General features: G+C 41.2%; 1 protein-coding gene across 1 annotated transcript in view; it reads right to left on the reverse strand.

Moving 5' to 3' along the window:
- The window catches only part of LOC149442465 (CD2-associated protein-like), a 75,146-nt gene that overhangs the window by 45,586 nt on the left and 5,681 nt on the right, over positions 1-23,879 (reverse strand). The window contains exons 2-4 of the mRNA XM_089656124.1: positions 22,729-22,829; positions 9,727-9,847; positions 119-321 (exon numbers count right to left, since the gene is read on the reverse strand). Coding sequence (XP_089512250.1) covers positions 119-321; positions 9,727-9,847; positions 22,729-22,829 — 425 coding nt within the window. The remainder of the gene's footprint in view (positions 1-118; positions 322-9,726; positions 9,848-22,728; positions 22,830-23,879) is intronic.

Genomic DNA, 23,879 nt, shown 5'->3' on the forward strand with positions numbered 1-23,879 from the left:
CAATGCAGAGGATTAACCCTCCACAGTGAGTAGAACAAGCTATAAAGACTGATTTTACCATTGTGGGTTAAGAACACTTTAAAGAACAGAAGCTGAGCTGACTACATACTGCTTTTACCTTCTCAGGCTTCTTGATTTCAGAATCTGCGACTGGTATTCTTGGCTTCAGCTTCACAGACCCTTCTTTGAAAATATCTCCGAAACCAACTCCCATGATTTTCTTTGGCTGAGCCACAGTAGGGGTAGACGCTTCTAAGCTATTAGCTGGCGATAACGCAGGGGAAGATGGTGAAGCACCAGTAGGGGCTGTGGTAGGCTCTGCTGTAAAACAGACAACAAAAATATTTTTAAACCTTTGTTAACCAAAAGCTTAAAGTAAATGTAAACCATACCTCTTTCTTTCATTATGCACATCACTAAACACTAAACACATAATAGGGAAGCATTACCTGTTAAAATCTTGGTTGGGGGGGGGGGGGGGGGGAATAAAATAAAAAGCAAATATCTTTTTTGGCTATTAGGCTGTCATGTGACCACTATTCAGTTGCTGTGCTCCACGAGGACAATGTGATTAACTGAACCAAGCCCCAGAGAGCTGTATGCAATAGTGACACACTATCAGCTTATGCCGTGAATGGATGACATCACGGCTCCTTGCAGGAGCTACCGCTAAACATTAGCCGATGACCGATTCCATGGGCTTGCCTCCCTTGGATGTGGCCAACGTCATACTGGACAGGGAGGCTGGTCACGGAGGGCATACAGTGAATGCATATGGGCAACAATGCTGACAGAGATAAAGCTGCATAACTCAGGGAAAGGATGAAACTGGCAGTATGACCTTGTATTTTATTTGCAATGACATGCAGTACAGAAAAGAAAAAGGTTTAGCATGCAAGTGATCTATTTTTATTTTTCAGTTTGGGTTTACAGACAGTACATGTATAACTGACCAGGTGGCAGGAGCATACTGACACCATGGCATCCCCATCATTCCGTCACACTGTCTTTTTGGAATCTTGGCACATTTTACTATAGTGTGAGAAGGTTTGGGATAATCACAAAATTTTATGGATTCCATTTTCTACCAAACAAGCAAAGGATGAAGCAGCTCAGACATAAGGTCTGGTTCACATCTATGCATCTTTTAGTGCGTTTTACAGAAACGCACTACAGTCCATTTGAAGGAGAAGTTTAACTTTTCACAAAAAAATAATAAATGCAAATTTTTTTTGCAGGTAAAGAAAAATGTGCATTTATTATTTTTTTGTTGCAGGAGCCTGTAAAGCATTGCACCAGCGTTCAGCAGAGTGCTGGTGCCAAACATGTCTCCTGCAGACCTGTCAGTATATCAGCTTGCCCATAAGGGATGTATGCTGTGACTTTGAAAAGCTTCCTGCACTACTTTGAGGCAACTTTACATTCCCTGGCACTCAAATTGCAGCAAAGTAGAGCAGGAACCTTTCCAAAGTTGCTGCGCTTTTGAATAGATTCCTGAACTACTCAGACAACTTTACATTCTCTGGCACTCAGGTCGTATCCAAGTATTGCAGGAACATTTCCAAAGTCGCTACACTTGTGTAATCAAGATTTACCAGCCTAGGCTGCAGCTTTTAACTACTATACAGAGGTGCCAACTACATCCCACACCTACAGTATTACTAGAAACTGAGGGACAAGAGGTTTCATTTAATTAAATGGAGAAAACTTCAATTGTTCACGGATAACAGTACTCAATGAGTGTTCTTTTATCGGAACCTCTGAGTTTTTGTAAATGCCTCTAGATTTACTATAGTGCTGTACAAATACAGAGATTACAATATACACAGAGAAGCCCATTTATAAAGATTAGTTCATATGACCACAGAACTTATTAAAAGTAGAAAGAGCCAAAATCACCCCTTACAAAGTGTAAATTGACCTTTGCAAGATGAAAGCAAAAAAAACAAAACTGATGAATCAGAAATGCAGATTTGTTTTATCTCTATGCCTGACTTCCAATATATTGGAAAATTATTTAAACTTAACTATGGATAAAACCGACAAGTGCCGTGGAAATGAAATCCATACAAGCTGGAAAGTCTCTGTGCAATGACAAGCGCCTTCAACAGTTTTAGGGGCTAATTTCCCCCTTCCCTCCAAAGACAGCCCTAAAAGCCCATTAAATTTTAATTGCCACTTAAAGCCCAAAACCAGGTCAACCAAAATCTATCCTTGCATTTAGACTCCTGCACTGCAAGGGTTAAATGCTTGTCAAGTATAAAGCCACATGAATAATAAAGTACAAGGCTCCATGCACACCAGCGTTTATTATAAGCTACAAAAATGCTAGAAAAAAAACTGAATGAAAACTGCTGATATTGTTGTTGTACAGGCTTGTATTGCATTTAGCTTTTTTTTCTGCCAGGAAAAAATTCTCCCAAAAACTCTACAAAAACGAATTGTTTTTTCTGCTCCTTAACGCTGAAGCTTGAAAAATGCTACCAGCCTAAAATGGTGTACGTGGACACATAGGATTACATTATGTAGCTTCTAGAAGCAGAAAAAAAAAAAAGCTGATAAAAAAAACGTTAGTGTGCATGGAGCATAACACCTTATTGTTGACTTTAACAGGGTCCCTCCACCGGTGTAACCAGTACAACAAAGCCTCACCGCTAAAGATATCCATAGACGATCAATCAGCTGCTGCATAACCAGCCTGTCAGATGTTACATGCAATGCGGCTATTACAGCTGCTAGCAGTAATCACTGTGTTCTCCTGGCTGGGATGGCTCCCCCCCCCCCCCCCCCAAGAGAAAACAATGGTTCTGCAGGAGGGATTCCCCTATCAACACTGACTGTGCTAATGGGGGAATCTAGCAATTTTCTCATGGTTGCAGGAAAGAGAAATTGCTCTATGGAGAGCCTACGGCGGTGCCAGTTACGGTTGCACTCCTGTCTTCTCCATGTACAGTGTTATTTATTATTTGCATTCTTGTCACACTTAAATGATTCACATCAAACAAAATTGATTACACAAAGATAACCCGAGTAAATACAAAATGCAGTTTTGAAACAATTATTTCAGTTAAGGGAAAAAAGCCGTCCAAACCTACCTGGCCCTATGTGAAAAAAGTAATTGCCACCTAAACCTAACAACTGGTTGTGCCAACCTTGGCGGCAACAACTGCAATCAAGAGTTTGCGATAATTGGCAAGGAGTCTTTCACTTTGTTGTGGAATTTTGGCCCACTCTTCCCAGAATTGTTTTAATTCGGCTACGGCTACATTGAGGGGTTTTCGAGCATGAATGGCCTGTTTAAGGTCATGCCACAGCATCTCAATTGGATTGTAGTCCAGACTTTGACTAGGCCACCACGAAACCTTAATTTGTTTTTTTTTTGTTTTGTTTTTGAGCCATTCAGAGGTGGACTTTGCTGGTGTGTTTCGGATCATTGTCCTGCTGCATAACCCAAATGAGCTTGAGGTCATGAACTGATAGACGGACATTCTTCAGGATCTTCTAGTAGTCGTCCAGGTCTTGAAGCTGCAAAGCAGCCCCAGGCCATCACATTATCACCATGTTTGACTGGTTTTTTTTATGAAACGCTCTGTTAATTTTATGTAAATCTTCCAAAAAGTTAAACTTTTCTCTCAACAATACACAGAATATTTGCCCAAACATCTTAGGGATAATTAAGATGTTTTTGACGAGCCTTTGTGTTCTTGTTGGTCTGCAGCGGCTTTCTCCTTGGAACTGTCCTATGGAGGCCATTTTTGCCCATTCTCTTTCTTATTGTGGACTCATGAACAGTGACCTTAACTGAGGCAAGTGAGGACTGCAATTCTTTAGATGTTTTTCTGGATTCTTTTATGACCTCCTTGAGTCGTCACTCTTGGAGTAATTTTGGTACGTCAGACACTCCAGGGAAGGTTCACCACTATTCCCAGTTATCCCTATTTGTGGATAATGGCTCTCACCGTGGTTCACTGAAGTCCGAAAGCCTTAGATGGCTTTGTAACCCTTTCCAGACTGTTACTTTGTTCCTCATTGTTTCACTTTGTTCATAAATTTCTATAGATCACAACATGATGTGCTGCGCATGCTTCACAGTGTCAGACAGCTTCTTTTTAAGTGATAATCTTGATTCAACAGGTCTGTCAGTAATCAGGCCTGGTTGTCAAACAAAATTTAACTCTGCTTTGTAAAAAATGTGGTTATTCACAGTACATTCTTGATTTTGCAAAAATAATTAAATCATTTAAAAACTGCATTTTGTATTTATCATGGTTAGCTTTGTGTACTATACAAATGCATTTGATCATCTTAATCATTTAGATGTGACAAATATGCAAAAAAAAAAAAAATCAGGAAGGATGCAATTACTTTTTCACAGAACTGTATAGTGCAAGGGTAATAGCCCTGCATTGCATGATAACGCCAAGGGACTGCCCACAGTCCAAAGCTTTGGAGAGAAAAGGAGAAGGGGACATAGGGTTGGGGTAATACTGCCTGTACCCCCCTTGAGTTACTGAGCATTTACCCTTGCACATGGCCCCCTACTGCAAGAGCAGTCCTTCTCTGATTCCTGGAGTTGGGCTTTAAGCATTATTTGGGCTGTGTTTTTTTTACCATGAACTTTGAGTAAGGTTTTTTTTTTTTTTTTTTCTCCCACACTGCACTGTGGAACGTGGGTGCATTTGAAGTGCATTTTTGATAGCTTGGGAGAGGGGTTTTTACTTCTGCAAATGTTTTTTGCAGTATGCCGACTGGATAAAGCCTCCAACCCAGTGACACCTGGAGTGGTTTCTTTAAGCCGAGTTTTCATTTTCTCCACTCCAGATACATTTTTCAACTATACAGATTGATAATCCATATATAAATATTTGAGTGTTCAGAGAGGTTGGTGAGTGATACTCACTCCATAGCAAATTCTCCATAGAAAAATGCCCTGTGGCAATGGAAAACAGGCCCTTTTGTTTTCGTTGCCACCAAGACAGAAGTTGAAGGAAATAGCTCCATCAGGAAGTCAGAAAGATATAAAGCATCTAATATTTCCCTACACTTCAAAGATGACAAAAACATTTTAGTTAGAGCTCCACTTCAACACATGCGTTTCTGCAGAAATGGGAATGGGCTGCTAGTCTTGGGCTGCATTCACACTGATGTGTTTGTAAATGGCCAAAAATACAGGAAAAAGGTTTCCCCAGAAGTCTAGGTTCACACCTGTTCAGGTGGTTGCCACTGTGTCACCTGCACCTTTTCCCTCAGTCGCAACCACATGCACAGTAAAACAAAGGAGCTGCAGACAGGTGCCATTAACCCTAATGGCATGCTGCCTACATTGGAAACCACACTGTACGTGTGGTTCCTGTGCAGGCTGCGATTCCAAAAGAAGTACAAAGACTTTTACCCTGTGTTTCACTAGGCACAGCAGCCCATTCAAATAAATGGGCTGCCGCACCCACGCAAACTGCAACCCACACGGCTGCATAGATGCGATTCAAAACCAAATCTTATGGGACTTGTCACATCACTGCGCCGCGGGTGCATCTTTGGGGTGCTTGTCAAAACCACACTAAAAATGCAGCTTCCCATTGAAATGAATAGAAAACGCAATAGGTCATGTGTTCATGTTTCACAGGTGCATGCTGGGAATCAAGAAACCAAAAAAACCACAACACATACCTAAATGCATATGCATTTTTGATGTGTTTTTTTCAATAGGGCAGGCTGAAAGCAGCCTTAATTCAAGTAAAGGATCTGTTTATTCAACAGCAGGCTGCTAATAAGTATTACACCAGAATTCTGCTGTTCCAGAAAGGATATCAGTATATAATATTTACATAAATTAATCAGCAAGACTCCAGATGGCAAGCTCACACTGTGTGCCCTCTCTAGTTACGTTTGTGTGTAATTAACATTTCCAGCACTGTATGCTCAGCAGGCTCATGATTTACATACGATCATAAAACACCATGGGCTGGGCACAGGAAATAATCTGGCTTTATGATCTTCTTTTTACTTGCGACACTTCATAGAAGTCAGTGGCCCTGAACTGCCTCAACACTACAGTCCCTGGGAAAAACCATGACATACAGTGGGGAAAATAATTATTTGATCCCCTGCAGATTTTATCAGCTTGCCTACTTACAAAGAAATTAAGGGTCTATAATTTTGATCCCCTACCAACCAACAATAATTCTGGCTGCCACAGACTGGCTATGTGCTCATGCTGTACACAGATCAGTCCTGTCAATTTAAGAAGGTGCTCCTAACGACAACTCGTTATGTGTACAAAACACCTGTCCACAGAAACTCTTTCTTCCATTCAATTTTCACCACTATGGGTAAATGACCAAAGAGCTGTCAAAGTATGGCAATGACAAGAGTTCAGACCTGCATAAGGCTGGAATGGGCTACAAGACCATCAGCAAGAAGCTTGGTGAGAAGGAGGGAACTGTTGGAGCGATTATTTGCAAATGGAAGAAATACAAAATAACCATCAATCGCCCTTGGTCTGGAGCTCCATGCAAGATTTCGCCTCATGGGGTAAGGATTATCAAGAGAAAAGTGAGGGATCACCCCAGAAGTACACAGGAAGTGCTTGTGAATGCTCTCAAGGCAGTTGGGATCAGTCACCAAAAGACCAATGGTAACACAATATGCCGCTATAGATTGAAATCCTGCAGCTCTTGCAAGGTCCCCCTCCTCAAGAAGGCACATGTACAGGCCCATCTGAAGTTTGCCAATGAACATCTAAATGATTCAGAGAAGGATTGGGAGAAAGTGCTGTGGTCAGATGAGACCAGAATTTAGCTCTTTGGCATTAACTTGACTTGCTGTGTTTGGAGGAAGAAAAATGCTGACTAAGTTCCTAAGAACACCATCCCTACAGCCAAGCATGGAGGTGGAAACATTATGCTTTGGGGCGGTTTCTCTGCTCAAGGTACTTTATGCACCTTTGCCACACTTAGGGGCCAATGGATGGGACCATGTATTGTAGAGTCTTCGATAAGAACCTTCTTCCCTCAGCAAGAACACTGGGTTGTGGATGGGTCTTCCAGCATGACAATGACCCAAGACATACCACCAAGGCAACAACGGAGTGGCTCAAGAAGAAGCACATGAAGGTCATGGAGTGACCAAACCAGTCTCCAGACCTTAACCCTATAGAAAAGATATGGCAAGCTCCAAGTTGCGAAGTAACAGCCAAAAAATCTTAAAGATTTAGAGAAGATCTGTAAAGAACAGTGGAACAAAATCCAACCTGAGATGTGTGCAAACCTGGTGATCAACTACAAGAAACATCTTACCTCTGTGGTAACAAGGGATTCTCCACCAAGTCCCAAGTCATGTTTTGCATGGGGATCAAATACTTATTTTACTCACTGAACTGCAACTCAATTTATAACAGTTTTATTGTGTTTTTTTCCTGGATTTGTGGTTGATATTCTGTCTCTATCATTTAAAATATACCTATAATAAAAATTATAGACCCTTCATTTCTTTGTAGGTGGACAGACGTACAAAATCTGCAGGGGATCAAATAATTATTTTCCCCACTGTACATACAGATCAAGTCCTAGAACTGGGGTAGGAATGTTGTAAATAGGTCTCTGTAGGTTAGCCAATTTAGACCTCTGCCCCTTTATGGTTGGCTAGTAAAGATTTTTTTAGTTATTGTGGCAAAACATGCTCATAAAAAAGAGCCCATTCTCTAGTAGTTAAGGCCACAAAAACAAATCCTATCAAGGAATCGCCTCCTGACCAATCGATTCATTGAACAGATAGCAGAGAAATCTGTACTATACTGGTATAGGACTATTTAGTGCTGCAGATGTTTATCAATTTAAAAAACCTATGATAGGTTTGTCCACCCTTTAGTAAAACTAAAAGGCAAAAAACTATTTATTGTTTTGTTTTAGTTTTGGATGGATTGGAGAGGGATGAGAACAGCCATCAAGTTTTATTGCTGTCTTCCCGTTAAATAGAGTCACCCTCTCTACTTTCAATGAGAACAGTGAACAGAAGACAAATAAACGTAAATGAAAATATAACATTTTGGTTTGTCACAAGAACAGAAATATAGGGCAAATCTTCTAATAGGGAAGCCCCCGATCTTCACCCAGGATTCCCTCACTTCGGAGGGATTTCCTTTTGCTTCCTGTTTTGGCTATGGGACAGGAAGTGAAGGGAAATCTTCCCACTGGGAACACAGATGGCAAAAAAAAAAAAAAAAAAACCTGACAAGGGTTATTACCCTCCCTTCCCCTATCTAAAGTGGAACATTAAAGTGTTTAGTTTTACTTTAAAGAAACTCTAAAAGGGATTACTTATACTGCAAATCTGAACAGAAAAAAAAAGAACACTCTGGCAGTGTGGGGTGGGGGGAAAATGTTCATTTTTTCATAGGAATTGAAAAAAAGTTGTACTACTTATCTTCCTACTGACTGCTATGCTTCCCTAAGGACTAGCCTTGCATGAGTACAACATCACAAATGTCAGGAGCTCTACAAGCAGGCTGGGGAAGCAAACTGTTCAGGTGCATTTGAGTCTGTAGTATATTTATGAAGACAACAACATTTTGTGATTTTATTTGAAATAGGCAGGATTCAAACGAATTCCGATGGCATGCAGGGCAGTTTACCATAGGCCAATTAGGTTACACAAAACATCATTTTGATGACTGCCACTGTAGATGTGTGTCATAATTGCAAAATGGATTTGCATTGCAAGACTGTGTACACGCTCCAGAGAAACATAAAAACTTTCTTCTTTTGAATTCCTTCAACAGTTATACAGATCAGTTCATTTAGTTTTAAGCCAGTCACACATGGATTGAAATTTGACTTCTTAAGTAGGGCAACATCTACTGAATGACTTGTGCACAATCAGCCCATTTATTCCCCCCCCCCCCCCCCAACAATTAGTGTTGCTGGCTAAATCTACTTAGAGCCTAGAATTTATTACAATCCTGTCAGTTCAGTCAGTCATTTACCAGATGGTAAGGTAAGACCACTGTTAAAAAAACAAACAAAACACGATAAAAAACAAAAACAAAACTAAGTAGCTTGCAAACCATTTCACTTTAACACAATGGTTGTGTCCGGTCTTTTGACAAAAGCAGACCATATTGGCCTGAAGTGTCTAATTTTGACATGGTACAGTTCCCAAGGAACAATAGAAAGTGAATGAGTGATCTAACAATTCATAATGGACTAGACTGTTGTATGCTCTTCTCTCTGAAGGTTTCGCTAGGCAAATATTTGTCCAGGCCACAGAGACTAACAAAACACATATAAAGACCAAGTATTGTTTATTTCCGCCTGTGCCAGCAGAATGTACCCTTTCATCACCAGCCTGCACTCTGTTTATATCATAGCCTGGACTAGTTTGAGATCATTAGAAGCACTGCCACAGACCTTCACTATATGGAATAATAACTCAAGCAGAGGTGACTGATACATGGTCCATTGAAGGCGTAGTGAATGTCCGTCCCATTTGAGCCCACTTTCCTTACTTTCAGTAAACATAAACCCTTCATATATTCCTTCTAGAGACCTGCAATCACTTTAGAGGCTCTAAAAGAGGTAGTCAATTCAGCCACACAGCCCAACCGCAGTGTGGGAAGACCAGATCATGTGCATTGCTTTTTCAGAACTCTTACAGGTAAAAAGTTCCATTTAGCTGCAAATTTGTCCATTAGTAAGTCAGCCTTGTGATTCCCATCAGAGTAACCAATACCTGTGTCTTCAGAACTCTCCTGGCTCTCTGCATCATCTGACAGCTCCAGCTCTTTCACAAAGTTTGAAGGAAACAGGCCAGATCGGCCACTGCAGGTCCCACTCCACCATCCTTCTTCTACCTTAAAAGCAGAAAAAACCATTAGCAGACATATACTTAAACTGTCACATTATCTTTTTTCTACGCAGGGCAAAGCAAGAGGTATACTTTAATATGACCCCCTTCCCCAGCAGCACATATATTTACTACTCCCCGCCACTGTTCTGTTCACCTGCCTGGAGCTAGGAAAAGGCACTGAGTAAGCTCTAAGTCACTATTTGGAGTTTACTCCAGGCCTAGGCATGCCCACCTCCATCTGACTGCACTAGGTCAGTCACCAGATACTTACACATTGCTCCTGTATCATGTATTTTCATTGCTACCGGTGGCAGAGAAAAAAAATGGGACTATAAAGATGCTACCTTAGGAATAACCCAAACACACATATACATACTGCTAAAAGCAGGGAGCGAGAATTCCCAGGTGCCAGGTCACCATGGCGACCAGAAACCATGTCTTGGCGCCTGGACCCCTTTCAGCCCTCACTGCTCTGTTGTCCCCCACCCCATGTCCTCGGCTGGCACCTCTCCCCCACCCCACAAAGTGGAACCCAGCATTCCAGGACCCCTGGAGTCTCCCTATACCTTCCCGTGCACAGGCGGAACAAAGAGCTGCACAATTCCAGGAAAGCCAGCCCCCTGGAGAAAGCCAGTCCCCTACAGTCCCACTGGCCCCCAGCAGTCTTGCTGCCCTCCCCTCCTCCTGTGACACTGCCCCCCCCCCCCCCCCCAATCCCACTGCCTTCCTTCTGTCCTGCTGCCCCCCCTGCTGGGTCCTAATTTTTTTAGCTGGCTCCCACATTCAAAGCAAATTTGTCAAGCCCTGGCTAAAAGGCTATATTTATTCATATAAAATCCTCAAAAAATTAGTGTAGAGATCAAATCCAAATAGTAATAGAATATATGGTTGTAATCAAACTTTACTGCAACAATAAAGTTTACTGCACGCCTCCCATGACCAGGCCCTAGATACTGAACATAATCAATATAACTGCATATACATGGACATATATGTATGTCACAGAAATTACATTCAAAATGAGTTTACATAGCAGCAGAAAGCCACGTGGACATGGTCACAACTCGCTTTGCTTCATCAGGAGAGGTTAGAATACAACCAAGAGAGTTAGATGTGGTCTACATAGGGGAAGGAGCCCGCATATACTATATTGCCAAAAGTATTATGACACCCCTCTAAATCATTGGATTCAGGTGTTCCAATCGCCTCCATGACTACAGGTGTACAAAATCAAGCACCTAGGCATGCAGACTGCTTCTACAAACATTTGTGAAAGAATGGGTCGCTCTCAGGAGCTCAGTGATTTCAAGCGTGGTAACGTGATAGGTTGCCACCTGTGTAATAAGTTCTTTCCATGAAATTTCTTTGCTATTAAATATTCAACAGTCAACTGTTAGTGGTATTATAACAAAGTGGAAGCTACTGGGAACAGCAGCAAAATGGTAGGCCACGTAAAATGACAGAGCAGGGTACGTACATGCTGAAGTGCATAGTGAGCAGAAGTCACCAACTGTCTGCAGAGTCCATAGCTAAAGAATTCCAAACTTCATGTGGCCTTTAGATTAGCACAACAACGTGTATAGAACTTCATGGAATGGGGTTTCTATGGCTAAGCAGCTGCATCCAAGCCTTACATCACCAAGTGCAATGCAAAGAGTCAGATGCAGTAGTGTAAAGCACGCCGCCACTGGACTCTAGAGCATGGAGACGTGTTCTCTGGAGTGATGAATCACGCTTCTCTGCCTGGCAATCCGATGGACGTCTGGGTTTGGTGGTTGAAAGAATGGTACATGCTGATTGCATTGTGCCAAGTGTAAAGTTTGATGGAGGGGGATTATGGTGTGGCGTTGTTTTTCAGGGGTTGGGCTTGGCCCCCTAGGTCCAGTGAAGGGAACTCTTAAGGTGTCAGACATTTTGGACAATTTCATGCTCCCAACTTTGTGGGAACAGTTTGGGGATGGCCCCTTCCTGTTCTAACATGACTGCACACCAGTGCACAAAGCAAGGTCTATAAAGACATGGACGAGTGAGTTTGGGGTGGAGGAACTTGACTGGCCTGCACAGAGTCCTGACCTCAACCCGATAGAACCACCTTTAGGATGAATTAGAGCGGAGACTGCCAGCCAGGCCTGCTCATCCAACATCAGTGCCTGACCTCACAAATGCCCTTCTGGAAGAATGGTCAAACATTCCCATAGACACGCCTAAACCTTGTGGACAGCCTTCCCAGAAGAGCTGAAGCTGTTCAGTCTAAACTGCAAAATCTAGGGGTGATATTTGATGCTAACTTAACTGTTGATCCACATGTATAAAATGTTGTCAGAACATCTTTTTTCCCCCTTGAGAAACATTGCTTGGCTGTGTCATACGCTATCATACACTGTAGCTGAAAAGCTAATCCATAAAATGTGTTTTCCTGACTTGACTACTGCAATGCTCTACTCGCTGGTGTACCTAAATCCACTATTAATTGACTACAATATGTGCAAGATTCTGCAGCAAGAATCCTCACTAGGTCTGGTACAAGTGACCTTATTACTCCTAACATGGAGTCCTTGCACTGGCTACTGACAGGTTTCGCATAGACTTTAAGATCATCTTGTTCACTAGAAGGCTCTTCATAGCTTGGCACACCATTATTTGTCTGAACTTTTATCAACTTACACTCTAGCCACCCCCCGCAACCTCCGCTCCTGAAATTCTGGTATTCTGTGTCCCTCCTCTACACACCTACACTCAAATGGGAGACAGCGCCTTCTCCTGCTATACTCCAAAACCCTGGAATCACTTCCAAGGAACATCAGAGAATCATCTTCTCTTAATTCATTCAAATCAAATCTAAATATTTTTTTCTTTATAGAACTTTCACTCAATGGCCCTTTTTTCCCTTTATATTATCCTGTGTATTTCTTGTTTTTTTCTTTGTAAAGCACTTTGAAACGCTACCTTTAAAGGCACTATATAGAAGTTTAATATTTTTATATCAGTATCTTCCATTCATGGCTCCAAAGATATAAGAGTATTGTGCCTAACCTTATCTTGAAAAATGTACCTTTTGTCTGAAATTCCTCCTTTAAAATTGTGTACTTCCTGGTATGTGAGGGTGCCTAGGCACTCCTGTGTTTGCAGCAAAACCCTGCCTCTACTAAGATGGCTGCCTTCACACAAAGACAGTGCAGAACAAGGTACTGTTAGTCAGTAATGGGGAGAAGATTCTATCCAGCTGTCAGAATACACTGATGAGCGGCTGAAGACATCGATCTAGAAAGGTTTTCCAGCATGTCCCTTCAACAGACGTCAATCAAACTATTGACTTCTGTTATGTGGGGATGGCCTTGCATGGATTCAGCTGGTCCCTGCTTAATCTTGTGAATTTCTATCAGGGTATGGTCAGTTTACTGCATCCATGTTCTTGCCTGATACGTTAGTAGTTTACAGAAAAAGGTCAACAATGACTATCTGCATAGTGATCTCACGGCAGATGACCTTAACCACGTCAACACTGTTGTATGTATATACACCTGTATATAAATGGCCTACCATTGAAGCAGTTTTACCGGGATCATATTTGAGGCTACAACCATGAAACTGGTATTTTTAGGGCCAGCGAGTCTCTTTTTTGTAAAAGTAATCCAAGCGGCAATGCAGCAGCTAGATTACTTTTACAGGTGGAGGAAGGGGGCCCCACCTCCATCCCGCCACTAACTTTACTGGGCTCTCCCATCCAATCAGGGAGCCCAGTAAAGATACAACCGGTGGCATTGACTCCCCTGGTCACAGTGGGTGGAACTGATGTGGTTTCTCCCACTGTGTGATGCCAGAACCGGCAAGGATGATTTTGCCACTTCCAGTTTCCGTTTGTTTGATAGCAACTAAAGTACTACAACAGTGATTGCCCCACACATGAGGTACCACCACGAACGTCAGAGTGAGAGCAATAAATCTAAGGCCAGATCTCCCATGTAACTCTAAACTTGTAACCTGTAAAGGCTTTAAAAGTGTTGCAATTTTAACGCATTACACATCTGGTATTTGCTCAGCATAACATATTTTATATTTTACCAAAAATTGGTATTATATTTTGTTTGTGCTCACTAAACTTTATTAAAGAGAATTTCTTCCAAAAAAGTTGCATCTGAAAAACCGCTGCCCAAATACCGCGTGATAAATTGCAACACCTGTCATTTTATTCCCTAGGGTCTCTGCTTAAGAAAGATATGTTTGGAGGCTCCAAGTAATTTTCTTGCAAAAAAAAAAAAAAAAAAATTTGGATTTTTACATTTAGGAGTGAAATGTCAGATTTGGCCCAACAGGCAAGTGCTTAAAATGGTTCTAAAGCCTGATTTTTTTTTTGTTATCGTAATGCATTCAGGTGAAAAACCTTCTGCATGTTGCTCCCACCAAGCCACTCATACTTCGATGAGCCCGATCTTGATCCAGAAATGTGCACGAAAGCAGAGACTCTTTGCTCTCTCTCTCCCCTCATTGGCTCAGAGGCAGCAGTGGGGGCCAATACCCGAACGGTAGATGCATCTGGTTGGATGCGTTCTGCCAACACACCTGGCTCAGTAGATTTTTCAAAGTTTATCAAAAGGGGTGGTGCAGAAGTTTGTTGAGCTGTGTACACTCAGCGTTAATGGCCGGTTAGATCAATAAAATAGTTTTTATCTAAAAGCATTGATGAGTTGAAGTGAAAAATGCAATTAAAACTTTACAAAAAAATAAAAATCTAATTGTAGCATTGATCAGATATTTTAAAACAATCAAATCTAGGAGGAAATAGTGTTTGCTCCTAGACTGGGCCAAGTCTCCTGATGATCAGACTATTAGGCAGCAAAGGACAGAATGGAGAAAGATTCTGGAACATCTACAACTCACATTGACTATTGCGCAAGAGGTGCAAACATGACACAGCCAAAAGTTAGGTCAGCTCAAGTCAATGCAGACAGCCCCAATCAGCACATGTTCCACATTAGAAGCAGAGCCTTTTGGCATGAGTATACAAAGACAAAACAACTAAAAATAAAACATCTGCAGGAAGCGAATAGCCGATACAGATACCGGTCTGAACATGGTGGCAAACCCACATCAGCACTGCACTACTCAATGGCACCCCGACTGGCAGGAACAGTACTGCAATGTTTCTAACTGCTCGTTCCACTGAATACTAAATGTAAAACTAAAACAAAATCAGATTATTAGGGCTCATGTACACTGCAGCTGATAGACTCACGTTTAAGAGCTGTGCAGCGTTTTTTCCAGCAGCCCCTGAACTCTCCCTATTGTGTTCCTGTGTCCATGTACACATCGTTGTTTACAGGCATTTGAATTTACAGCCTTTTTTTGAACGCAAAAAACTTGCGTTCAGCAATCAATTTTATCAACGTTTCAAACGAAAAATGCAGCTAAACGTGGCAAATAACGTTTATAAGCGTTTGCGTCTGAAAAAGTTTTTTGTAACTCTTCCAGTTCCCAATGCTGTCCAGAGCCTTTTTTCATCATGAAAAACGCATGCAAAGCGTTTTCAATGTACTCAGATGGACAAAACACTGAACACAGGATATTCCCACCAAGCTTGTCACGCATTGTAATGACCAATTCACACCTCAGACCTCTCCCACCCTTGGAAACAAAAGATATGTTAATGACCATTCACACCTCAAATTCCTCATGAAGACCCCCTGCCAGGTGACCTTTATGACTCACTCCAGCAGATACCTTCCCACCCTTGGAAACAAAAGAAATGTTAATGAGCAACTCACACCTAATTATCTCAACATATACTGCTGTCTCTGCTTCTACTCTCGGTTTTCTCTGAAACGGTTAATTTACCACTTTTCATTGCATTTTGGGCATTTGGGAGGTTCTCCTGTGCTTATCTTTAAAAAACGCTTCTAAATGCAAACGCACATAAACGCAAACGCGCATAAACGCGGTATGCAAATGTGGCTAAACAGACTTTTTTAACCTGCGTTTTCCAGCAGTCAGTTTCCATCGTTCAGAAGTGTCCCGTGTACATGGGGCCTTAGAAGGCTGAAAAATTCCTAGAACCCAGGTGGTCAATGAGAGTCTAAATTCTGAATGACAGCACATCCTGTCACACTTACTCAGCTACAGTAACCAAGAACTAAAGAGCATTAAAACAGTTTTCCGGGTCCCCAGAGCCAGCCGGCTTCCCAATGCACATGCGCAAGCCATGCTGCGTTTTGTGAATGGTCTTCCGGTGACAACCAATCACACGTATAGCTCAATTTCCTCCATTTGCTAACAGTTTTCATGTAATTAAAGCACATACAAACCCTAATTCGATAACCATAAGCTTTCTAAAGCTCATCATATAAAGCAAAAAGCAACTGCTATATTTTCCTTTTATAAAACACTTCTCATTTTTGCATCTCAATTCTGCTGATCTCCCTCAGCTTCTTTGCAGCCACTTCCTGTATAAATGCACTACAGAATTCCAAGGAAGGGTTCTACTGCTCATGATAACAGTGGATTACACCTGTGTGTCAGCAAAGTTACTAGTAGTCTCCACCAGAAGAGCATACAACAGGGTCACAAAAGACGACAGAAATTGGGGGACAGATAAGGTCAGTGCTTTTACTCTAAGAGGAAACACCTGAACAAGAACCTTTATGATAGGATTGCCAGGTATGGTTAAAAAAAAAAAAAAAAGTAGATTTAAAAAAAAAAAAAAAAATTTAAAAGCTTGTTTACACTAGCTTTTCTCTCTGAAGAGCGAGCCACTTTCAGAACACTCTTCAGACAGCATTTGGCAGGTGGTGAGGAGGCCTCACCGCCTGCTTTAACCCCTTGTACCCCACAATAGTGAGCTCCAATTGCACGCATCTTGCAGAGCAGCCCATTCACAGGAATCTAATATTTTGCCTTCCCGATTCCTCCCTCCAACAAAAGTCCATAAATATTTTGAAATAAAAGGTTTCTATTTTCGGTTGGTCTCTCTTCGGGAAAGCTCCCTGACCTAGTATTTGATGGTCGGCTTTCAGCTAGCCACAAGGAAAGGGGTCCGCCAGGCCTTTTGGCTAGGTGGACTGTGTGGAAACCTCTGTCCCTTTCAGGAGCCTTGCACCCCGGGGCATCAGGGTAGAGGTCCCATCCCTTTCGGGGGGGACGGGGGGGGGCTTAATGTGAAGTAAAACGGACTAAGCAGGAGAAGAGCCTCTACAACTGTGCAAGAATGCAGTTAAGGCTAGAGTTCAGCTTAAGGTGTATTTTCACTTTTGCAACCAAATTTGGGGAAACCACACTATATGTATATTACAGGTTCCCTTTCACACAGTATACTGAAATGTTCTTACCATGTAGAGGTTTCTCAGAAGGCCTCATGGCCGACGTCAAGGATTTTTGTACAATATCAGAATGAGACTGTCCTAAGAACAGGCTGTGTCTCCTCTCATTGCCAGACAATGAAAAAAAGCTTAACCCTTCATTAGGACAGTGTACAAACCTAGTTTACAACTGATAATTAAGATCTGCCAGCACAGTACAGCCAGGGTAATTGTTGCAAACACAGCTCCTTAGCCCCTTCATAAACAAAGAACAGTAGGATTGTACTAGAAATTCCAATACTGTAAAAACACCTAAAATGGTAATCTGCAAATGTAAAATATGTTTAAGTTATGCTATGTAAATGGGAACATGTAACAAATATAAGCAGGTTAGACCAATCTGGCTACAAAAGTGGAATTACACTTATCTGGGTTCACATCCACTTTAAGCTACAAGAGAATACCACAAACACTGCCACCACTAACACGTGTGGAACACATATGTTAGTGGTGGCAGTGTTTGTTGTGGTATTACAGTAAATGCTCCTATTCAATAGCCAAAGGCACATGACTGATCCCAGCAGACAGGAAATAAATCGTGTTAGCAGCGTATAAATATTTGCTGTGCCTTAAGGTTTCTCTGTCACAACAAACTGCTAAAAATTGCAGAGGTGACAAACCAGATTGATAAGAATATTAAACAGATGTGTGTACAAGTCTATGCAATTCTCACAGCACACACACCAGAGCTCAGTGGGAATAAAAAAAAGGTGTGTGTGTTTATATTTTTGCACAGAAATCGGGTTTATGTTTTTTATTTTAGTACGAGTACCAAAACTTGTGCTCAAATACTCAGCAATATTAATTACCGATACCTTTGTGGTGCGATTTGAGCCCATACAAAACGAATGGGCTCAAGTCGCACTGCAAAGAACTGCACGTGATTTGAACAGAAATGCGCTGTGATTCGAGCCCAAATCACATGCGGTTTCCCTGTGGGAGCGGTGCGATTTGAGCCATAAAATGTGGCACTAGAACGGTGACTTTATCCCTATCAAAGCTCCACAAATCTTTTATACTTTATGATGCAATAAATGACCACACAATGGCTATTGACAAAAAAAGTATGTAAGGTACAAATGCAAAAACAGCATTTAACATTAGCTTTCTGCCATTTCAAGTCCTGCTTCTTCTAACACCATGTCTATTGTGGGGCCTATTGGGATTTTGATCTGTGAACTTTAAAGAGGAGCTTCAGTCGGTTTTCTGAAAATTATAAGTCAGCAGCTACAAAAACTGTAGCTGATTACTTTGAATAATCAGACACTTACCTGTACCAGGATCCAGCAATGTGCTCACCCGAGGGGGAACCGGGGACTGTGTTCAGTCCTTGGCACCTGGCTTCTTGACTGTGGTTAGGGAGGTCCTGGAAGACTGCAGGACCATTCACAATGTGCAGAGCGACTTGTGCATGTGAAGTGGGCACCCAGATGTGAAGCCGCAAGCTGTCACAGCCGAGTGCCCACTGAGCATATGTGAGCCACTATGAATGGTCCCGCAGTTTTCCAAGACCTGAGAGGGAAGGGGCGAAGGATAACTTCCAATCGAACTACCTAGGCGATCTAAGCGGAAGTGGAAGCAGGTGCCAGTCAAAGCCAGACCCTATCACAACCCCCCCCCCTCCAAACATGCCAAATGTCAGAGAACCCAGACAGGAGGCCTTAAAGCAAAACTTCTCATTTTGGGTGGAGTTCCATTCAGGGCTGTGGAGTCGGAGGAAATATTGGGTACCTGGAATCAGAGTCGGCAAACAATGCTCTGACTCCGATTAAATTTAGATTGGAATTAAAAAAAAGCAAGTTTAAATGTCCCAATTCACAAAAAGTTATAATTAATGACTTCTCTACTGTAAGAATAAAGACCAATGCATGCAGTGCCTCCGTAACCGCAAAACGAACACATTAAGTGACCGTGAAGAGGCATGCTTTTCATGTGCTTCACTATATGGCACGCAACGCACAATTAGGAGCGGCAATACTTATACTTTCCATAGTGTTGTGTTCTGCTGTTACAGGGAACGCAGCGCCCATGGGTAACCTAGCCTCTCACTGATAAGGGATTAAGAGCTGGAGAACCTTCTTTTTCACCCCTTCACTGTCACCAAGAGGTTGCAATGTGACGATCTAACCTGGGGTAAATTCCTCTTGGAATGGAAGAGCCTGTTATATCGCCTGAACAAAAATGGAGGGTTAATAGCTGAGGGCATTGCATCTTCAATGATGAAAAGAGAGAGTCTTTTGCTGGAAAATGAAATCTTGTTAGCGGCTATTTATGTCGACCCAATGAGCCGAATTTTGTTGAACAGTGAACAGACTGCTACTGGGAAAAAGGCCCTCTATGATGTAGCAGTTCGCATGAAGGGATTATGACCTGAAATACCTCCACAGGATGAAGTTCTTTTAAGCAATAGTGGTAACTCAGGATCATCTTCTTCAAACGAAGAATTAGACTTTGATTCCTTCTTAAACAAAATAGAAGTTGCTAAACGAAAGCGACGTTGCATAAGCGTTACAGAACCAGTAAATGTCCAAATCAAAAAATTCCAACAGGAGTTTTATAAAGCACTAGAAGAAGTTGAAAAGTATGATCGCTCATCAAAACTTACTGTTGAAGAAGCCATCCTTGTTTATCCAGAGATCGTTAGTGATGTGGCCAGAATAGTTACTGCAATACCACCCACTCAAGTCAGCGTCGAAAGATTATTTTCAGCCCTAAAAATAATAAAGTCTGACTTAAGAGCCTCTATGAAAGAGGATCTGGCAGAGGCAATTCTCTTCCTTAGAACTCTACATTGAATTGATTTGCATTTGCTAAGCCTATAACTACATTTCAAGATTAATATAAACCATTTCTAGGTTTTACAGATTTTGTTTTTGGTTAATATAGATAAGCTTTGTTTTTGTTCTAAAACAACCAAATAATGTGGTTTGTATTTTTGGACTGGTAAAGTTCCTGTTCCTGATGTTTATGCCTGCTGCTACTATCCAGCCACTTGATTAATTAATTAAAAAAAATTAATAAAACTTTGTTGTTTTCATTGTGTTTGTCTTTTGCTTAAACTGTTCAATACAGTAGACTGTTGGCTTCCCAGCCAGTAGTCCTGTGGTAATGACATGTATGTTGCCTTTCTTTCCTTCAAGGAATGTATAAAATACATTCGCATATTAATACAGAGGAGCTGACACTGAACCATTCCTAGGTAGGCGATTTAGTGTTATCTAGGATCCATACCTTTATTCATATAAAACTGATTTGCAACACGTCTAGGAGGCACATGGATGAAAGGAACACTACTGCAACTCCCTCCTCATTGGATTACCTTTCAACCTCCTGCTCTCAAGCACCCTTGTCTCCTCCTCCAATGCTTGCTACTGGGACTTCTCCCAAGCCTTTTCCATCCTATGGAACACTACCCCAATCTATCCAACTGTCTGCTATTCTGCCCACCTTTAGGAGATCCCTGAAAACGCTTTTCTTCAGACAAATCTATCCTGCCCTCCCTAACAGCTGTATCTCCACTTTCTATATCAGCTCATCCCCCACAGTTATTAGCATTTTTATCACTTGTCAGAGTCACCGCCAATCACACGGACGTCCGGTGATTGGCGGTGACTCTGTGGAACAAGATTTACATGTATTGGATAGAAGCTGGTATAAGGAGGATTGGAGGAGGTGATAACCCCAGGAGGGGAATTAGGAGATCCTTAGAGAGCTGGTCAGGATATCTACTCATGAGCAGCTGCACAAGGAGATAAAGGAGAGAACAGGAGAACCCCTATAGATCCACACCTACCTTCTGGAACAGCTTGTATAAGAGTATCATCCCATCAATCCTGGAAGGATTAAAAGCGTATTTGCTTGGATTTATTCAGGCAAATATTAAGGTGAGCGCATAGGGAGACCACTAAGCACTCGGCGAGAGGGAATAAGGAATCCACCTGCACACTGCACTTTATTTAAAAGACTTTTGATATTACTATTTTACTATATGCTCGTGCACACTTTTATATGCTTTTGCACAATATAAATGGAGTGATCACAGTAGATCAGAGGGGCACTTATTTAGATTATATGGATTTGTATTTATTTGTTAATTTTCACAGTCACAACCAATTTAGGATTGATTGTTATCAGTCACATGTATGAAAGTTCTTGATTTATTTATATTTATATAATTTGCTTGATTCACTAGTCATAGTGATTCACTATGAATTTATTACTGTTATTTTTATTTTTATTTAATAACTGTATGTATTGGTCACAGAGATTTATGAATTGTTATAGATAAAATTTCATGCACCTCTAGGAGTAAGAGATATATATATGAGTTAATAGGAGCGCGGCACTATTTATTATAACATTGTATATACACTAGCAAGTGAGTCGGTGCAAGTGCCAGCGCACCAAACACATCATATAAGAGGATAACTATATATTACCCACTGAATACCTCATTTCATAATAGCTCACAAGTATTCACCATTTATAAAAAAAAATCCAATTATATATCTGTAAAATGTATTTTTTAATCCCACTCGTGTATAATACCAGAATACTTTTTTGCCTCCTGTAATCTCCAGAACAGAGACTCAGAATGAGGGAGTGGTAGCAGTGTCAGCCAGTCAGGACTTTTACACTGAATAGCTCTGTCAATCCTCCATTGTGTAACAGGAGAAGAAAGCAGAATGATGGTCTTGTTAGTGTGATGTTCCTTCATCATCTACTCACCAGGCTGAATGCAGGTCTGTGACTATGCTGTACTGCTTAGCTGCAAAGCAATAGGTCGATGACCTGACTATCGTTGGTAGAATTGCAAATGTTTGCCATAATGGGCAAGTCACATAAATGTTATATATATATATATATATATATATATATATATATATGCTTGAATGAAGACCGTATCATTCAATAGTGAATAACCACCACCATCCCTCAGTGAACTGCTCAGTGAGTTAGTTGCTGCCACTACAGGAGCACAAACACCAATATTGCCCAGCAGGGATGTGTGTATCTCATAACAATCAATTAGTGAACAGCATCCTCCTTGTCCAGATTCTCCTCTGCTGCCACACTTCCAGCAATGTCTCCTCTTTGCTTCCTCCTACAGGAGACATTGCTGGAAGTGGCAGCAGAGGTCTGCTGATATAGGGTAGCCAGATCATGTGACAGCACCAGTGTGGGCTGAAAATAGGTTAGTGTGTTCATCTTTTAACACAGGTTAGCCAGCATAGGTTATAGCGGATATTGAGACACATTTACTTTAACACAAAAGGAAACAAAGAGCCTTGTTGACCTGCTTGGGTGCAATCTGTAAATGTTCGACAACACCCAACTAAATAAACCTTATAGATTCAGAATTTTATTTTTGGATGTGGGAAGGGAAGGGGTGCTCTGTAGAAAAGTCAGTATTGGCATACAACATGTACCTTCGGTCCATTTACATAAGCTATAGCCAAGAACACTCAGAATATTATATGTTGATGCTGGTTTAATATTTCAAATAAAGGGTACATTTTAATCCTATCCCACATACCTCTTCTGTGATCTCCAGGACGTCCCCAGTTTTAAGTTCCAGTTCATCTTCATTTTGAGGAATGTAGTCAAAAAGAACTTTGCACTGCCTCTTTTTGGACTCTAAAAACAACACAAAGTGGCATAAGCATTATGCACTGTACATTTCAAAGTACTCATCAGAAACTGTTCCGCCTAAGGCAGCCCATACAAGACCTGATTCCCCCATCCACACATTGAAGGTGGATGGGAGAATCATTCCCGCTGAGCTATTGTGTTCTAACAGCAGAGAGACTTCCCCAGTATCAGAATACACTAATCAGTGCAGCTAGCTATAGCCAGCGGTGCTGATCAATCGAAAAAACAACAGGGTGGTTGCATAAAAGTCGACTGGTAAATCGACCTTTGTACTGTCACTATCCCCATACATAGATCAAAATTCAGCCAGTCCCTTCTGGACCAGCAGAATTTTAATCCATGTATGGCTGGCTTAACCATTTGCCATCCAGAGGAGTTACCCCCCTTCCTTACTAGGCCTCTTTTTGCTACTCGGCGCTGCACTAATTCAACTGATAATTGCGCGGTCATGCAATGCTGCACCCAAACAAAATTTATGTCCTTTTTTTCGCACAAATAGAGCTTTCTTTCGGTGTAATTTGATCACCTGTGCGCTTTTTATTTTTCACGCTATAAACAAAAAAAGGCCAAACATTTTGAAGAAAAACAATATTTTTTACTTTCAGCTATAAAAAATATATAGTAAACTCAAAGTTGGTTATAAATTTAGGACAAAATGTATTCTGCTACATGTTTTTGGTAAAAAAAATCCCAATAAGTGTATATTGATTGCTTTGTGTGGAAGTTACAGCGTCTACAAACTATGGTATAGATACTGCAATTTACGCCATTTTTTTTGCTATACAAGTTTAACAGACAATTGCGCAGTCATGCAATACGGTACATAAATGAAATTTATGTCCCTTTTTTCACACAAATAGAGCTTTCTTTTGGTGGTATTTGATCACCTGTGCACTTTATTTTTGGTGATATAAAGAAAAACATTTTTGAAGAAAAAAAAATGTTTTTTGAAAAACACAATATTTTCTCATTTCGGTCATAAAAAAAATCCAAAAAAACTAAAATTTCGTCATAAATTTAGGCCAAAATGTATTC

The sequence above is a fragment of the Staurois parvus genome, unplaced genomic scaffold (assembly GCF_062004578.1).
Source record: "Staurois parvus isolate SC_StPar_1 unplaced genomic scaffold, SC_StPar_1.0 ptg000886l, whole genome shotgun sequence".
NCBI classification, from domain to species: domain Eukaryota; kingdom Metazoa; phylum Chordata; class Amphibia; order Anura; family Ranidae; genus Staurois; species Staurois parvus.